This window comes from Oreochromis aureus, linkage group 6, assembly GCF_013358895.1.
Source record: "Oreochromis aureus strain Israel breed Guangdong linkage group 6, ZZ_aureus, whole genome shotgun sequence".
NCBI lineage: Eukaryota > Metazoa > Chordata > Actinopteri > Cichliformes > Cichlidae > Oreochromis > Oreochromis aureus.
In genome coordinates, this window is record NC_052947.1 from 30,074,289 (window position 1) to 30,088,342 (window position 14,054).

The 14,054-nt window shown below is 38.3% G+C and overlaps 2 protein-coding genes across 7 annotated transcripts in view; both read left to right on the forward strand.

Moving 5' to 3' along the window:
• Positions 1 to 13,029, forward strand: part of micu3a (mitochondrial calcium uptake family, member 3a) — a 43,609-nt gene extending 30,580 nt beyond the window's left edge. For 2 of the 6 annotated variants that reach the window (XM_031727436.2, XM_031727438.2), the window contains 6 exons: positions 315 to 410; positions 6,642 to 6,736; positions 6,851 to 7,022; positions 9,019 to 9,127; positions 9,271 to 9,428; positions 11,833 to 13,029. In XM_031727436.2, coding sequence (XP_031583296.1) covers positions 315 to 410; positions 6,642 to 6,736; positions 6,851 to 7,022; positions 9,019 to 9,127; positions 9,271 to 9,428; positions 11,833 to 11,928 — 726 coding nt within the window. In that variant the 3' untranslated portion in view covers positions 11,929 to 13,029. Of the gene's footprint in view, positions 1 to 314; positions 411 to 6,641; positions 6,737 to 6,850; positions 7,023 to 9,018; positions 9,128 to 9,270; positions 9,429 to 11,353; positions 11,423 to 11,829 lie in introns of those variants that run through there. The other 4 variants (XM_031727440.2, XM_031727441.2, XM_031727437.2 and 1 more) reach the window with 3 other exon arrangements.
• Positions 13,030 to 13,098: 69 nt separating this feature from the next.
• The window catches only part of vps37a (VPS37A subunit of ESCRT-I), a 32,520-nt gene continuing 31,564 nt past the window's right edge, over positions 13,099 to 14,054 (forward strand). The window contains exon 1 of the mRNA XM_031727442.2: positions 13,099 to 13,175. Coding sequence (XP_031583302.2) covers positions 13,170 to 13,175 — 6 coding nt within the window. The 5' untranslated portion in view covers positions 13,099 to 13,169. The remainder of the gene's footprint in view (positions 13,176 to 14,054) is intronic.

Below are 14,054 nucleotides of genomic sequence, written 5' to 3' on the forward strand. Positions count from 1 at the left end.
TGCCCCTTCCTGTTTGATGCTAACATGTTTTTGTGCGTGAAAATGTTCACTGTTTATTTTTTAATGTTTGAATGGATAGAGTCTCGTTTATTGAGAGAACTAGTGAGTGCCAGGTATTAATAAAAAATGCTTGCATCTACATGTGACACCTTTCCTAAATATCCTGTTTGTAGTATGTTCACATATAAATTCAGAGACATAATCTGTGTATGTTTACTTATAATGACATGATTGAATGGGCAATGGACGTTTGTTTCCTGAACTGGTTGATTTGGAGGTTGACTGACCCTGGCCCTGCTTGACCACTCCTACAGGTGCTAAAAAAAGACAGTCAGGAGTTTGTGGCGCGGAGTTACTGGGACGTTTTGAGGCGAAGCGCCAGTCAAGTCCTCTTTTCTGACCTGGCGGAGGTACACATACCCAACCGTCCTCTGTTCCTTCATCCCTGCATTAATCATCCTTCACTTTTTCCTCATTCTTCAGCACCAGATAGTTCAAATAGACGATCCAAATGCCCCCACACGTTCACAAGAAATATGTTCCATCAAGCTGGCCAGAATCAAACTCGAAATACTACATACTATATAATACTTTACTCTGAGAATAAAAGCTTTACTTGAAACACACCACAGTTATTCTCCAATCTTCAGAGAAGTCATGTGTTACTGGTTGAAGTGCACATGGACCAAAAAAGTTACTTTGAAGCTTCACTTGAATATAGTCACTTTGAGATTATTGCAAAAGCTTTGGTCGTTCTAACTTTTATTCTGGTTTGGCTTGATAGTGATGATACATTTCCTTTCTTTCTTTCTTTGTTTCCTAAATGTTAGAACAGAAATATCTCATCATTTTTCCCAGCGTTCCTTCCTTTGTCCCACAGCGTTCTTCTTTGTTCTTGTTCCTGAAAATAGTAATAATTTAATTTTAGACTAGTGTAGAAATCATTACTGTTTTTTTTTTCAGTGTGAAATCATGTTTGTTTGGATGAGCTCTAAAAGAAACATTTAAAATCAGCATTCAAGCTCCAATGTCTACCTTTAATTTGTGAGAAAATATGTTTCTCTACTCGACACACTGTGTATTTGAATGAAATAATGTGAGCATCCTCCAAATATTTCCTGTTTTGCTCCATCCTAAGTCATTTCACTCTGTCTGTGAAGATATTTATTTACTTTTAGATTATGAATATTTTGAAAGACTTTGGCCTTTGTTGTCAATCGGTACCGATCTATTTATTTAATGACAAAGATTTTAATGTCCTTTTTTCTAATAACTTGTCTTTTTTTCACCTTCCTTCTGTCTTCATTCTGCTTCGTATGTGTATCTGTGCCTTGTTATCTGTGCCGTGTTGTGACTAGTGGCGTAGCTTTGGTGTCAGATCATTCCCACGTTACGCCACAAGTGTTTAACAAGGATAAGACGGTTGACTGCAGAGCACATACAAAAGCTTTGTCTCTTTATCACTACAGACTTAAATTCACGCAGTAGAATTCATGAGGAGTTACAGGACAACATCTCACTTTTAAACTATGATTTACACAAAAGGTTAACATTTAGAAAAAAAAACAACCTGCAAAATCCCTGGGATCAAAAATTAAAACCAGATGGTGAGCTGAACTAATCGGGACTAGCAGGCATCCAACCTCATCCTTATTGTTTTAATGCACTATTCCAAGCTAGGAAAAGGCGGTGATAGAATAATTGCTGAGACATTACCTCAGAAGCTTTTATGCTCTTTGGATCCCAGAATATCTGTTCATCAATCTGATACTTCTTAACATATTTCATGACTGGTGGGTTAACAAATGAGCTGTCTCAATAAATCAAAGTCAGTGTTTCCAGTTATTTCTACAATTGCAGCTTAAAGTGTCTTCCTGATAGTACTTTCTGAAGACTGGTAATCATTAGTAACAGCTAAAACAGTGCTAACAGACTAGCTCACTAATGACAGGTTGTCTGCTGTGTTGGCAGCGGAAGCTGAGGTTGAGGTAATGACAGTGAAACATAATGGGGTTGACCTTGTATTTACACCGTGCAGCCTTTCATCTGCCGGGATGTCAGACGGACAGAGCAGAAAAATCAGACATGGGGGAAAAGAGTAAGGAGGATTTTTTTTTTAATGGAGGGATATATTAAACATAAAAGGGATTAGAGATGATTTAGGATTAAATTAAGTACGAAAAAAATGTGAAACCGTGAAATGACAAACAAGACGACAGCCAGACAAAAGATGTAATTCAAAGAAATAACATATCTTTAAGGACGCGATATCAGATAAGTGGAAAACATGAGGGTGAAGAACACACGAAAGAGATAAAATCAGAGTAAACAAATGGGTGAAAAAGGCCAAAGGAAGATGACACAGGTCAGCAGGCAGAACAAATGTTCAGGAACAAAGTGAGTGAGAAGAAAAGAAGTTCGGGAAGTACATTTGGGTGAGAAGAAAGAACCAGGTTGTATTTAAAGAAAGATGTGTTTACTCAACAGATTAGTCACCATTATACCTCTTTCCTTTTGTCTGGAGAAGGAGGGACTGACTGACAGGTAGAAAAGGAGGGAGTGTAGGACAGAGCAAATCACCTCTGTTTGTCAGGTGAAGGAGGTACTGACGGGTAGTGTGAGGTGAAAGGAAATCAGCGTAATCAGAGCAGGGGGTGGGATAAGATTAAAGAAATGATAAGAGATGTAAAGAAGAAGAAAGAAAGAAAATGTGGGAGATAAAAGTCATTGCAAGAAAATTGAACAGGCCACGAAACGGAAAGGGGGGGTTGGCTGTTTTTCCCCCTGGAAGGTGTGACTGACTGACAGTCTGACTGACTTGACTAAAGACCCACAATGAGCTCTTCCTCCGGAGTATTACTCACAGATGGGGAGGGTGAGGAACAGCGTTTAGCGTTTACATCAGTAATTACTGTTTTTACCCTCAGCTTCGTGATCAAAGACTGCACAAGCTCTCAGATAAACACACAGATGGACAAATAGACACATGCATGCACCAGGTGTTGGCTCGTGCCTTGTGGGCGTGGTAACGATTACGTTGTCACGGGGATGATGAGCTCACACTAGTACCGCCACACTTCCAGGAATGATAAGCTTGTTATGATCCGTTTTGCATTACATCGACAAGTTGGTAGACTGATCTGGATTCTTGAAAGCCTTTGCTATGACAAAGTTATTGCACATCACAATGACAAAGTTTTTTTGGTTAGACACGTAAGAAAAAATAGCTCTAGAATTTGTAAGGGAGGTAGGCTCATTGGGATCATGGGCTAATTAAAAGGTGGCTGTAGCCTCGGCGCCATCGCTAATTTATTAGCCAAGTTACATTTTTAAAGCTGAACATTTTGATCGTTGTCATCTTATCTTTTTGAAAACCAGACATTACAAGTGTTACGATTTGACTGTGACACCAAAAGATACCAAATGCATGAGGCATAACTTTCTTTATCATCCTTATGAACACTATTTGCAGTCGTACTTTAGAAAATGAGCATCTTATTGTGTTCAGTAAGAATGGAAGCTAGCAAATAATCCATTGAATTTATCCAGAAAGGGGAATCGAGGGCCATTTACCCATAGATGTCTAGGCTACTTGATTTTTTTGCAGCCAAAGAAGTCGCCCCCTGCTGGCTGGTAGAAGAGATTACACTTAAAGACACTTGCACATATAAGATGCATAGGCTAAAATAAACTTCTTTATAGTCTGTGGTCATGGTAAGGGTACGCATTATTGATGATCCAGCATCAAACAACATTATAAGATGGCATCCAGTGAAAAATAGGTTACCACATGGACTAATCATAAATAATCAAAACTTTAGATCAAATTGTTTCAGTGCTTCTACTTTCAATTTCAAAAATATTTGACTGCAACTTTGTTATTACTTTGGTCTAGCTCATTTTTTAGCAGCATCGGGTAGCTTCTTTTGTGAAAAAGCTTAATTAAAGGTAATGGAGGAATTGGTAGTGACCAAAGTAGTGGTCAAAAATCTCTTAATGTAGCTTTAGTAATTATTTTTCAACTTAATGTTCTATTTACAACATAAAGCTCAGATAACTGGTGTTATATCCTACGCCCACAGTGTACAGCATTTAAAATCTAAGTAATTTCCCTTGCTAGTTTGTACACTTCAGTAAATATCACTCCAACCATGGTGTCTTCCATTCATTTGCAGGCTTTACTTCCTGTAGTTGTGGATCCATCCTTTTTCAAATTATATCTTGAAGACTTCTGAAATACATTTAGTACAAGTCTTTGTGCAACAGCTGATAACTCACTGCAGCAGTGAATAGACACCCACCAGAATCATAAACTCCTCAGTCACAATAGTTTTGAATAAAGATAATGCAAGATGATTTCCTTGTTTTAAGCTCAAAACAACAAAACGGAATTAAGGGAACTCCACGTGGGAGGGAAGAGAGGCAGAGACACACCACCTGGATACTGTCTAGATGTATGAACAGCTCATGTGTCATAAAGACATCAGTAATGCGTCAGTTAAGAGATAAAAGAGCAAAACAAATTTTGTCCTGTTTGTCCGTAATCAGAGACTTAATGAAAAGAACGTCTAGTAAATGAGACACAGAAAACTTAGACACAGCAATGATAAGTCTGTAATTGTTTCAGTTTGTCTTGTGTTTACACAAAGGAAATCTTCCTTTGTCCCTAATCAAAGACTGAAAGACCAGACTCTTAAGTGAATCAGCAACAGACCAAAAGCTAAGAGTGGTCTTATAACAGTGTTTACTTTTAATGCTTGTTTCTCACAAGACATTTTTATTGTGTGAGTTAGCAGTGTGGTTCCAGTTTAATCTACCATACATTTAAGAATTTTACTGCCTTGAACATCTGCATCTTCCTACAGCTTATTGTTAATATTGTGCATTGATGACCAAAAGAATCTGTAATTGAAACATGATTTACTTTAACCAGTAGAGTTTTTAGTTGGCGGTTATTCATACATAACAACAATTTAATAAAAGCCTAAAATGTAACCTGGTAAATGCCCAGTAAAATTCTAATGACTTTTGTCACATCAGTTGTTTGTTGTAAGATCACTTTTTTTCTTTGTTATCTGTGTGGATAGTTTCCTCTCTATCAGAAAGACTGCAGCTCACTTACAGACATTTCTGACTGACTGAATGAATATTCACTGTGTGACACCAAACAAGCACAAAAAAGACCTCTTGATATTTTTTCCCTTATATAAACGTGTGATCTTGTTTCACATTTTCTTCTTGTCCCACATTGGATTTTAGGATTTTACTCTTGAGGTAGAACCACAAATGGCATCGTGGTGATGATGATATTTATGATGATGATTGCAATGCCATAAATGCTCCTTCTTAGAAGGACATGAGATTTTATTTAATCTTATGTCTGCGTATTCCTCAGCATGGTGAAAGATTGGAAATGAAGGTTGGCTGGGTGGGGCATGACAGGTCATTAGAGAGAAGATGTGTATTTGAATTCCTCTCTTTTTTGTCCTGATGCTGCCTGATTCATTTCTGGAACTGCTCAAAAATCACCTTTTTCTGAAAGATACAAGTATGTTACTGTGTATGAACAGAAAATAGTGAACTAAATACTTAGATTAAGTTTCTGCAAAGGCTTAAAATCCTAAGCGTGTCACCTTGCTTTAAACAAGGTGTTAACCAGCAGATTAAAGCAAGCGCAAACAGTCGAAACAACCCAAAGCTCATTGAATGGATTTTAAATGACCTGGGTCACAGAGTCAACACACACTCAAGGGAGACTAGAAGGATATGCAACCAAACACATCTGATGATGGAAAAAGGTGGAATCGGCTCACAAAATCTCTGCACTTGTGCTTATGTGGGTTTTGTTTGGTGTTGCTTTTGGTGACTTGAGGTTCTGTTTAGGTGTGTCAATGTGGCATTTGCAGAAAAATGCATGGGATCTGTCTTTGTTGTGTATTTGTCTGTGTTGCACTTAGTTGCTCTTCCACAAGTCTTCTTTTCCTCTCATGTCTTCTGCTTACCTCGTCTGTTTCTCTGTCCTTAATGAACTCCACCTGTTTAAAGTGTTGTCTTCCTTCCTCCTGCATTCTTGTTCACCTCCACCGTTACCTTCCCACTGGCTCTGTGAATGTAGGCATGACTTATGATCTTATCGCCTTCTCTTGATTTGGGCTGATACTTGAGTACTCTTTAACATTGTATCAGTCTGTGTTTCACGCTGCTACAGCATCACTCCTCACCAGTCTAGACTGCATAGAGAACGATTTTTTCCATAGCTCTAATCTGACTTCCCTTCTTTACTTACCTGCTTTACTTCAGTTTGCTTGTAAATTTCTATTTGGCTCTTCTGACTGAAGTACGTGTTTCACATCATATTATGCTGCCTAGACTTGGTAAGTTTGATCTCATGAGGCCGTTGACTGTTTGTCTGAGCTGATGACTGTGACTGAAGTTTGTGATGTCATTTGTAATGTAATTTGTAATGCTCATCCAGCGCACGTTTTGCACACGTGCAACAGAAACCTGCTTCCTGCTAATCTGGCACAGCGGTGGCCATGTTGGTCTAATGATGGACTTGTCCTTCTCCTCCAGCCATAATGCTTGAGGTTTGTCATTTAGTCACTGATCGTCTCTCGTATCACTCTCTCTCTCTTTGATAGCGAGCAGACGATAGCATCACAATTGACACCACACTACTGGTCCATTTCTTTGGGAAGAAAGGGAAGGCAGAGCTTACCTTTGATGACTTCTACAGGTACTAGAACAGAAATAGTGCTAACGCTAACAGTAATAACCACTTGGCAGAATGGATGATTTATAGGACAGTTCTCTTTTTTTCTTTTTTACGGTCCTTTCTTTCTCTTTTCAGATTTATGGATAACCTCCAGACAGAGGTGTTGGAAATTGAGTTCCTGACTTACTCTAAAGGTATGACGACTATCAGTGAAGAAGACTTTGCCAAAATCCTGCTGCGATTCACCAATGTGGAAAACATCAGTGCCTATCTGGAAAATGTCCGCCAGTGTATACCTGATGAAAAGGTACAGTATACATGTGCGCACAGTTATTTACTGGACAATTCATTGGTCAGTAATGAAATAATAATAAAATTCTTCCTTCCTGTATGGGAGTTTCTGCCTTCTTGACATCTAGAGTACCTGTAATTTCAAACTGTTGTCTCTGCCTGAGGCTGTTGTGGCTTTCCACACTTGAGCGCTCAATTGCTTCACTACATCTCACACAGAAACACACACAAAAACACACATTTCACTACACTTTCAGTTGCGTCTATCTATCTATCTATCTATCTATCTATCTATCTATCTATCTATCTATCTATCTATCTATCTATCTATCTATCTATCTATCTATCTATCTATCTATCTATCCATCAAGCTGTGCTATCTAGCTAGACTTTGGCATGTAGTCCTTATGCAACCCATCTCTATTTCTGTCCCTCCCTTCTTTCCTTTTCATGCTGTGGAAGAAGCAGGAGGTTGGTCTCTGCCTCGTATAATTCACAACCTGCAGTTACAATCTGTCAGTCTATCCTGCTATTAAGTTAATTTGCCACCTTCTCTTTTTTTCTTCATATAAGCGATGTCAAGGTTAAGATACACAGCAAGCTGTTGTATTTTAATCTACATTTCGTCATGTAATTCCAAAAAAACCCCATTTATTTATTTGATTAATAATATTTTATCTCATGAATTATGCATCTGTTATAGGGTTACAGCAAATTCACAGCAAAGAGCATGAGGTGCACCTCACAACCATTTGCTCAGATGGACTTTGGTCATTAATTTCATGAAATACACAATATCCTTTATATCCTTTGTTAGTGCTGGGTGAATGCTCAGTGTATGAACACATGTCATCCGAACAATTAGACTGTACATCCCAATTGGTTTTCACTTTATGCTACTTTACGAGAGATGAAACACTGCAATGTGTTTTACTGTTTTTTTCAACTGCTTTGGTATATTTCTCCAAACATATCTGAAGGTCACAGAAGCTGAAAAAGTGCATTTCCTGAAACAGCTCATGCATGCAGAAAAACACTATAGTTAACCTGCACAATGCTAAAACTCACAGAAAATATTTCATTCGTGTGTCTCTGACACTGAGTGCCAACAATACAAGGCTAATATTTTTTCCAAGGATTAGTGACAACTACAGCATGTCCCAGTGAATCTATTCACATGCTGATTTCAGGGGCGCAGTGTTTTACATTCTACTTTGCAAAGCAAAAGAGCGCCTATACATTTGCATAGCACGTAAGGAAACACTGACTGACAACACAGCACAATACAATAAACTGAATAAAACTGAAAATCTTTTGTAGTAGAAAGAATCATCTGATCCTCTGCTGAATTTTTTTGTCTGTTTTCTCTCAATTAGAGAATTGAATCTTTTTTATGGTAGTTCCATTTTAATGGGCAGAGACAGAATAAACACATAACATCTCTTACACTTACTCTTATTACTTACACTACTGACCTAAACATGTGAAAATTAGCTGAACTATTCTGCATGCGATGAGTCAACACAACATTGCATACAGTAAAAAATAAACAGAGTTTTTGATCCCAAAAACAATCAATAAGTGTTCTGCTTAGTGATTTGCCAAATTGTATTGAAACATTTGAAAATGCCACCGTATAGAGAGCAGCTCTTTCTGAGTAACAAAATGCTGCAAAATATTTCTCATACAAACTTTAACTGTAATTTGAGAATTAAGCCAAAGCCACTGAGGAAAACGAAAAATTTTCCACATCATACACACATACGATGGTTAAACCCATGAATGACTTCTTACGTCCTTCATGAGGCCATGTCATGGAATCGCTTGAATAATCATTTAGTGTTTTAATTTTTCAGACAGATGACTAGATGCACTTTGAGGAATGCTGTATGCACGCCACTTAAATGCACCTTCACAGTCTCGCTCAAATGACATTCGTCATTTCCAAGCTTCTTTTTCTCCAGTACCTCTCCCTGCGGTCGTTTTGTTAACTGTTTCTACTTGTGTTTCAGGGAATCACCTTTGATGAGTTCAGATCCTTCTTCCAGTTTCTCAACAACCTTGAAGACTTTGCCATTGCCATGCAGATGTATAACTTTGCTGCACGCTCCATTGGACAAGGTACTAAAACTGTATTGAGCTTGAAATGCGGGCACTGAAGGTCTCTGCTTACACTCACTGATGCTGTGTTTTCTCCTCCAGGTTTTTCACTCAGCTGCACTTAAACAAATGAGCAAAGTCATTTTTACTTTCTCCCCTGATAGATGAGTTTGCCAGAGCGGTGTATGTGGCCACAGGGCTCAAACTGACACGTCACCTTGTAAACACCATCTTCAAGATCTTCGATGTCGATCACGATGACCAGCTCTCCTATAAGGAGTTCATTGGTATCATGAAGGACCGGCTGCACAGGGGAGCCAGGGTAAAGAACTTTCTTCTCTTTAAGAAAAAGTGCACTCAGCTCCAACTGAAAAATCTTTGTTTAGAAAAAGTTTGAATCACAGCCAGTCACCAGGACACAAAAAAGGAACCACTTTTGAGAAATATACCTCCCTTCGCAGAAAGGTCTGAGGTCAAGTGGGCTCCAGAGCACTTACAAAGAGACAGTTTTCTCATTAAGATTTAGGGTGTACTCCCACTTGACCAGTTGCCTTATACTCTGCCTGAGTACTGAGCACCCAAAGGCAGCTATAGTTTGGGAGTTCTATGGCCAGATGTAAACTACAGATGAAGGCTACATGTGTAGCATGCCTGAGCCCAACTGAACCGCACATGGGCACATGGGCACATACTCCATTAACACAAACAACCTACAGAACCTAAAAGATCTGCTGCTAATGTTCCAGATACCACGAGGCACCTTCACAGCCTATGACAGCAAAGCGTGTAACAGACACACTGGTCTGCTGTGTCCAGTTCACACTTTGCCTCTCTAAAGCATGAAATGGAGACGCAAGTTGCAACAAGGGGAGAAAATATATGTAAAGCCATAACGTCCACAGTGACAGAAAGGTATGAAGTACATTCTAGGCTCCCACTATGCCAGAAATTATTAAGCTAGGTGGCTAATTTGTATTTGCACATGAATATATTAGTAATGTCTCTTTAAATGCTTTACTTTGATTATTTTCATGTTGGCTTGAAATAAAATATCTCCCTCTACTGGTACTGCAGCTTAGTGCAGCTTCTGCATGCGTGTCCATTTCACGCTTTGGAGAGGCAAAGTGTGAAATGGACACTGTGGACCGGCGTGTCTATTACCCGCTTTGCCGTGATACCGGGTTGTGTGCACTCGTTGCTTTGGTGGGTCAGAGCTGTTTTGGTGGCACCCAGAGGACCAGAAGAACGGGGTAGTCATAGCATCTGGGTTCTCAAGTATAAATTCTGACATCCAGCATTACCCAAAAACTTGGACGAGGTAGAGTTAAAATTTCAAAGTTAGCCACATAAACAAATCACAGTGGTTTAAAACTATAGAATGTGTTATTTTTTGAGCATTTTAGATTCAAAAAAGAAAAGCTGAAATTTAAAACATGGGAGCTTCTTGTTGCCTGTTTCATTAAAGAATAACGAATCAGTCTTTACCTTAAATGCAAACTTGCTTTACCTGTGCCAGGATTTAGTGTCACAGAGTAACAAAAAAAACAGGAAATCCAAAACTACAAGTATTATTGTTATTCAGCAGTTTCTTAAACCTTTTTTGTAGAAGATGTTTTGCTGGTACAACTAGGCCATCCTTTACTCATGACTGCTTGTGCTCTTCAGTTGCAGTCAATAGTTAAGGTAAATCAACAGTTACCCAAAACAAGAGAAAAATGCATTTAACATACACACATGATAACAGGCTTTAAAATATCGATGAAAGACTTTTAGTAAGCATCAGGAATGTAACAAAAAAAAGCTCAAATAGAAGATAATTTGCAGGCTTGTGGGTTGGAAATCACCTAAGAGCAATTTGGTGATGCTGTCAGAAAAGGCCATACTGCCCCCCAGTGGTGGATTTTGATGCAATAACACAGCTCAGATCCCTTTTTTCTACAGAGGTGGTCATGTGATAACAAACTTGGCACCACTGTAGGACTGGATGTTGCACTTTATTTGGTCTCGTGTGTCCCTTTTGATGCTGTCTTGGCCTCACTGTCTTGGCTTTTTAACAGTGTTCTCTTTTGTCCTTACTTTGCTGATGTACCTCTCTCTACATCTCCTTTCTAACCCATGCTTTTCCCCCTATTATCATGAATTTTACCACACTTATACTTTTGTTTTTCTCATCTTCCATGTGCCCACTACTTTTGCGATTGTTTTCCTGTCTTCCTGCCTCACTCTGGCTGTCTACACACATCTCAGGGCTATAAAGCTGTGGAGCGTGCTACCTCCTTCAGGTCCTGTCTGAAGAAGGAGCTGGCAAGCAGATAAGTATCACTAACAGCTACAGTTCAAGGAGTTTGTTCGTTGTTATTTCTAGAGTTGCAGGTAGTTTCTTGACTTGAATTCAGTCTGGATTATGACTTCTTTAGCTTGTCTGATTCACCTTTCTCATATGAACTGTTTAGCCTTATTACAATGCTTCTACAGAATGGGTTTTCATATAATTCATAGAGTATACTGTACAATATATTGTGAACCTGGATGTGTAAGAGTAGGAGCAGAAGGTTGCTGAATATCTTCAGTAAGATCTGAGAGCATTTTACTCCACTGTGATGCTTTAAAAAACTGCCACTGTGTCCCAGTAGTTGCCATATTTTAGTTGACTGTATGTTTTGAATAAAGTTTAAAGGTAGTGAGTTGTTGAAGTGAACTGTGTCCCATCGCTCTGTGGTTACCAGGTGAAGGGCCGACAGCACACCTCTTTCCCCAGATGTGTTCGCTCTGAGGCCCGGAGACAGATGCACCTGCTGTGGAGGAGGTACAAGGAGCCATAGAGAGTGGACGAAATCTGACGGAGCTTCGACGTTAATTAATCAGGAGGAGCCAGTATTTGTGGAGCAGTTCTCCCGTCGACCTTCAGACTGTACATATGTGATAACTGCAAGCATGACCGCACAAAGCCCACTGATTCTCTCTGTGATGATAATAATTCTGGTTTTTTGTTGCCCTGTTTCCAGTCATCCATCCATCCATTGATCTGATGTCAGTTATCCTGGGTATGATTTACATGTAGTTAAATGTTGTTATGTTACGATAGAAATTTAATGTCTATTCTAACGCGATACCTCCACAATGGTGGGAACTTTGTCATTTTGTTTTTTATAATAAAGAGGAGAACTCTTGGTTAACACTGACACCGTGAAATCTAGAGGCCCACAAGTTGCTTTCTTTACTTTAATTATTGCATTTATTAAAAACTTGTTTTGTTAGTTCAGCTACAGCACTGCAATCTATAGGAGCACAAGAATCTTTAAATAAGTTCTAGGGGATTAAAGTAACATCCATATAAAACTGATAACAGTTATACAATATGATACCTGCATGTTACTGAAATGATGTAATTAATTGAATATGTTGTGGATATGTAATGTCCTCAACTCATTTATATAATGTTAAGCAGTAATTCCATCTAACCCCTTACTTTTTGTTGCAAGAACAGTATGACTCACACTTCTGTTGCAGTTAGGAATGCTTTATTATCGTAATACTACAGCAGGTCTTGGGACTGCTTTGACCTGGATTTGACATGATAAATGAAAAATGTATTTCAATATTTTTGGGGGGTGAATGTTTTTGCCTCTTTCGTGTTTCCTGGTTTCTTGGTATTCATAAGTAGATGCCCACATAGGTGCCTTTGATCCTCCCCCCTTTTCCAAAGCAATTCACGAGTTTTTGAGCTTTTAATTTCAACTACAAAACTTATGCATTGATGACTATACGTTGTCTTAGCATGACATATGTCTGATAATTGGAACATCAAGTTGAATTGTCTTAATGTATTATAAATTATTCTGATATTTAAAACGATCATATATATGTAACGAGTGCGTTTGTTTAATTAATTTCATGCACGAATAAACTATTTTAAGAAAACACGCAAATTTCCTCTTTGTCCATGAGCATGCGCAACAAAACGTTAATAACTTGGGAGTCTCCTGGCCATTTGGCTTGCTTTTAAAGCTTTTAAAAGTTGAGAATGTTTCTTTAAGACAAAGCGAATGTGCTGCTGGTCAACATGCTGGTGAGTAATTTGTTTCAAAGGTGATTAAAAACATTTTTTATAGAAAGAAAATTGATATGAAGGCGTGGTATCTCTGGGTGAAAGCATTTATGTTAGCCGATAATTAGCTTCAGCCTGTTTAAAATGTAGTTGAAAATACTGTCGACTGAGCCTTTTGTGGGGCACTTTTATTTTAGTTTTCGCCCTTAGTGTGTTGCTTTTAGTTGCAGGTGAAATTATTTCACCTAGCTTTTTTAGTTAAAGTTAAGCGTCTGTGTTGACGTCATTCGACGCCTAGTGAGTTTTTTGTAGGATGTTGTGTACTAAAGTAGCGGGGTTCTTTTTATTTTTATTATTTTAAGCAAAATTAACCAAAATATGAATTTTGGCAGTCTGTTTAAAACATTGAATATCGTGTGACGATTACACTCGATACTAGCCAATGAAATGCTGCCCTCGTGTGTCGTAACAAGGGTAGCTGCGGTGCTACATGTACAGATTTGACGTCTGATATTACAGAATAGACGCGTCTCTTTTTGTGATTTATGTATCGTTAACATTGTAACCAAATGTTTCGAGTTTAAACTTTTTATAATTAAACAAATTGTAATAGTTGTTTCTAAGCGGAACGTTTCCTCTTTGCCAGATTCATGTCAGGAGTATAATAAGCGATGCACCACACAACATTTATTTAAACTTAAAGTTACTGCTTTTTCCATGATCAACGCATTATTTCTTTCAATTTTTATTTTATTGACAACTTCATATTTCAGGGAAACAATAAAAATAACGGTTGTTACAGATTTCTGAGTGAAAATAAATACATTCGTATAGTGACGTATGCGATTGCTTTCGCAAAGCATTGTGGGACTTGAAACTGGATTTTAAAACTTAAATAAA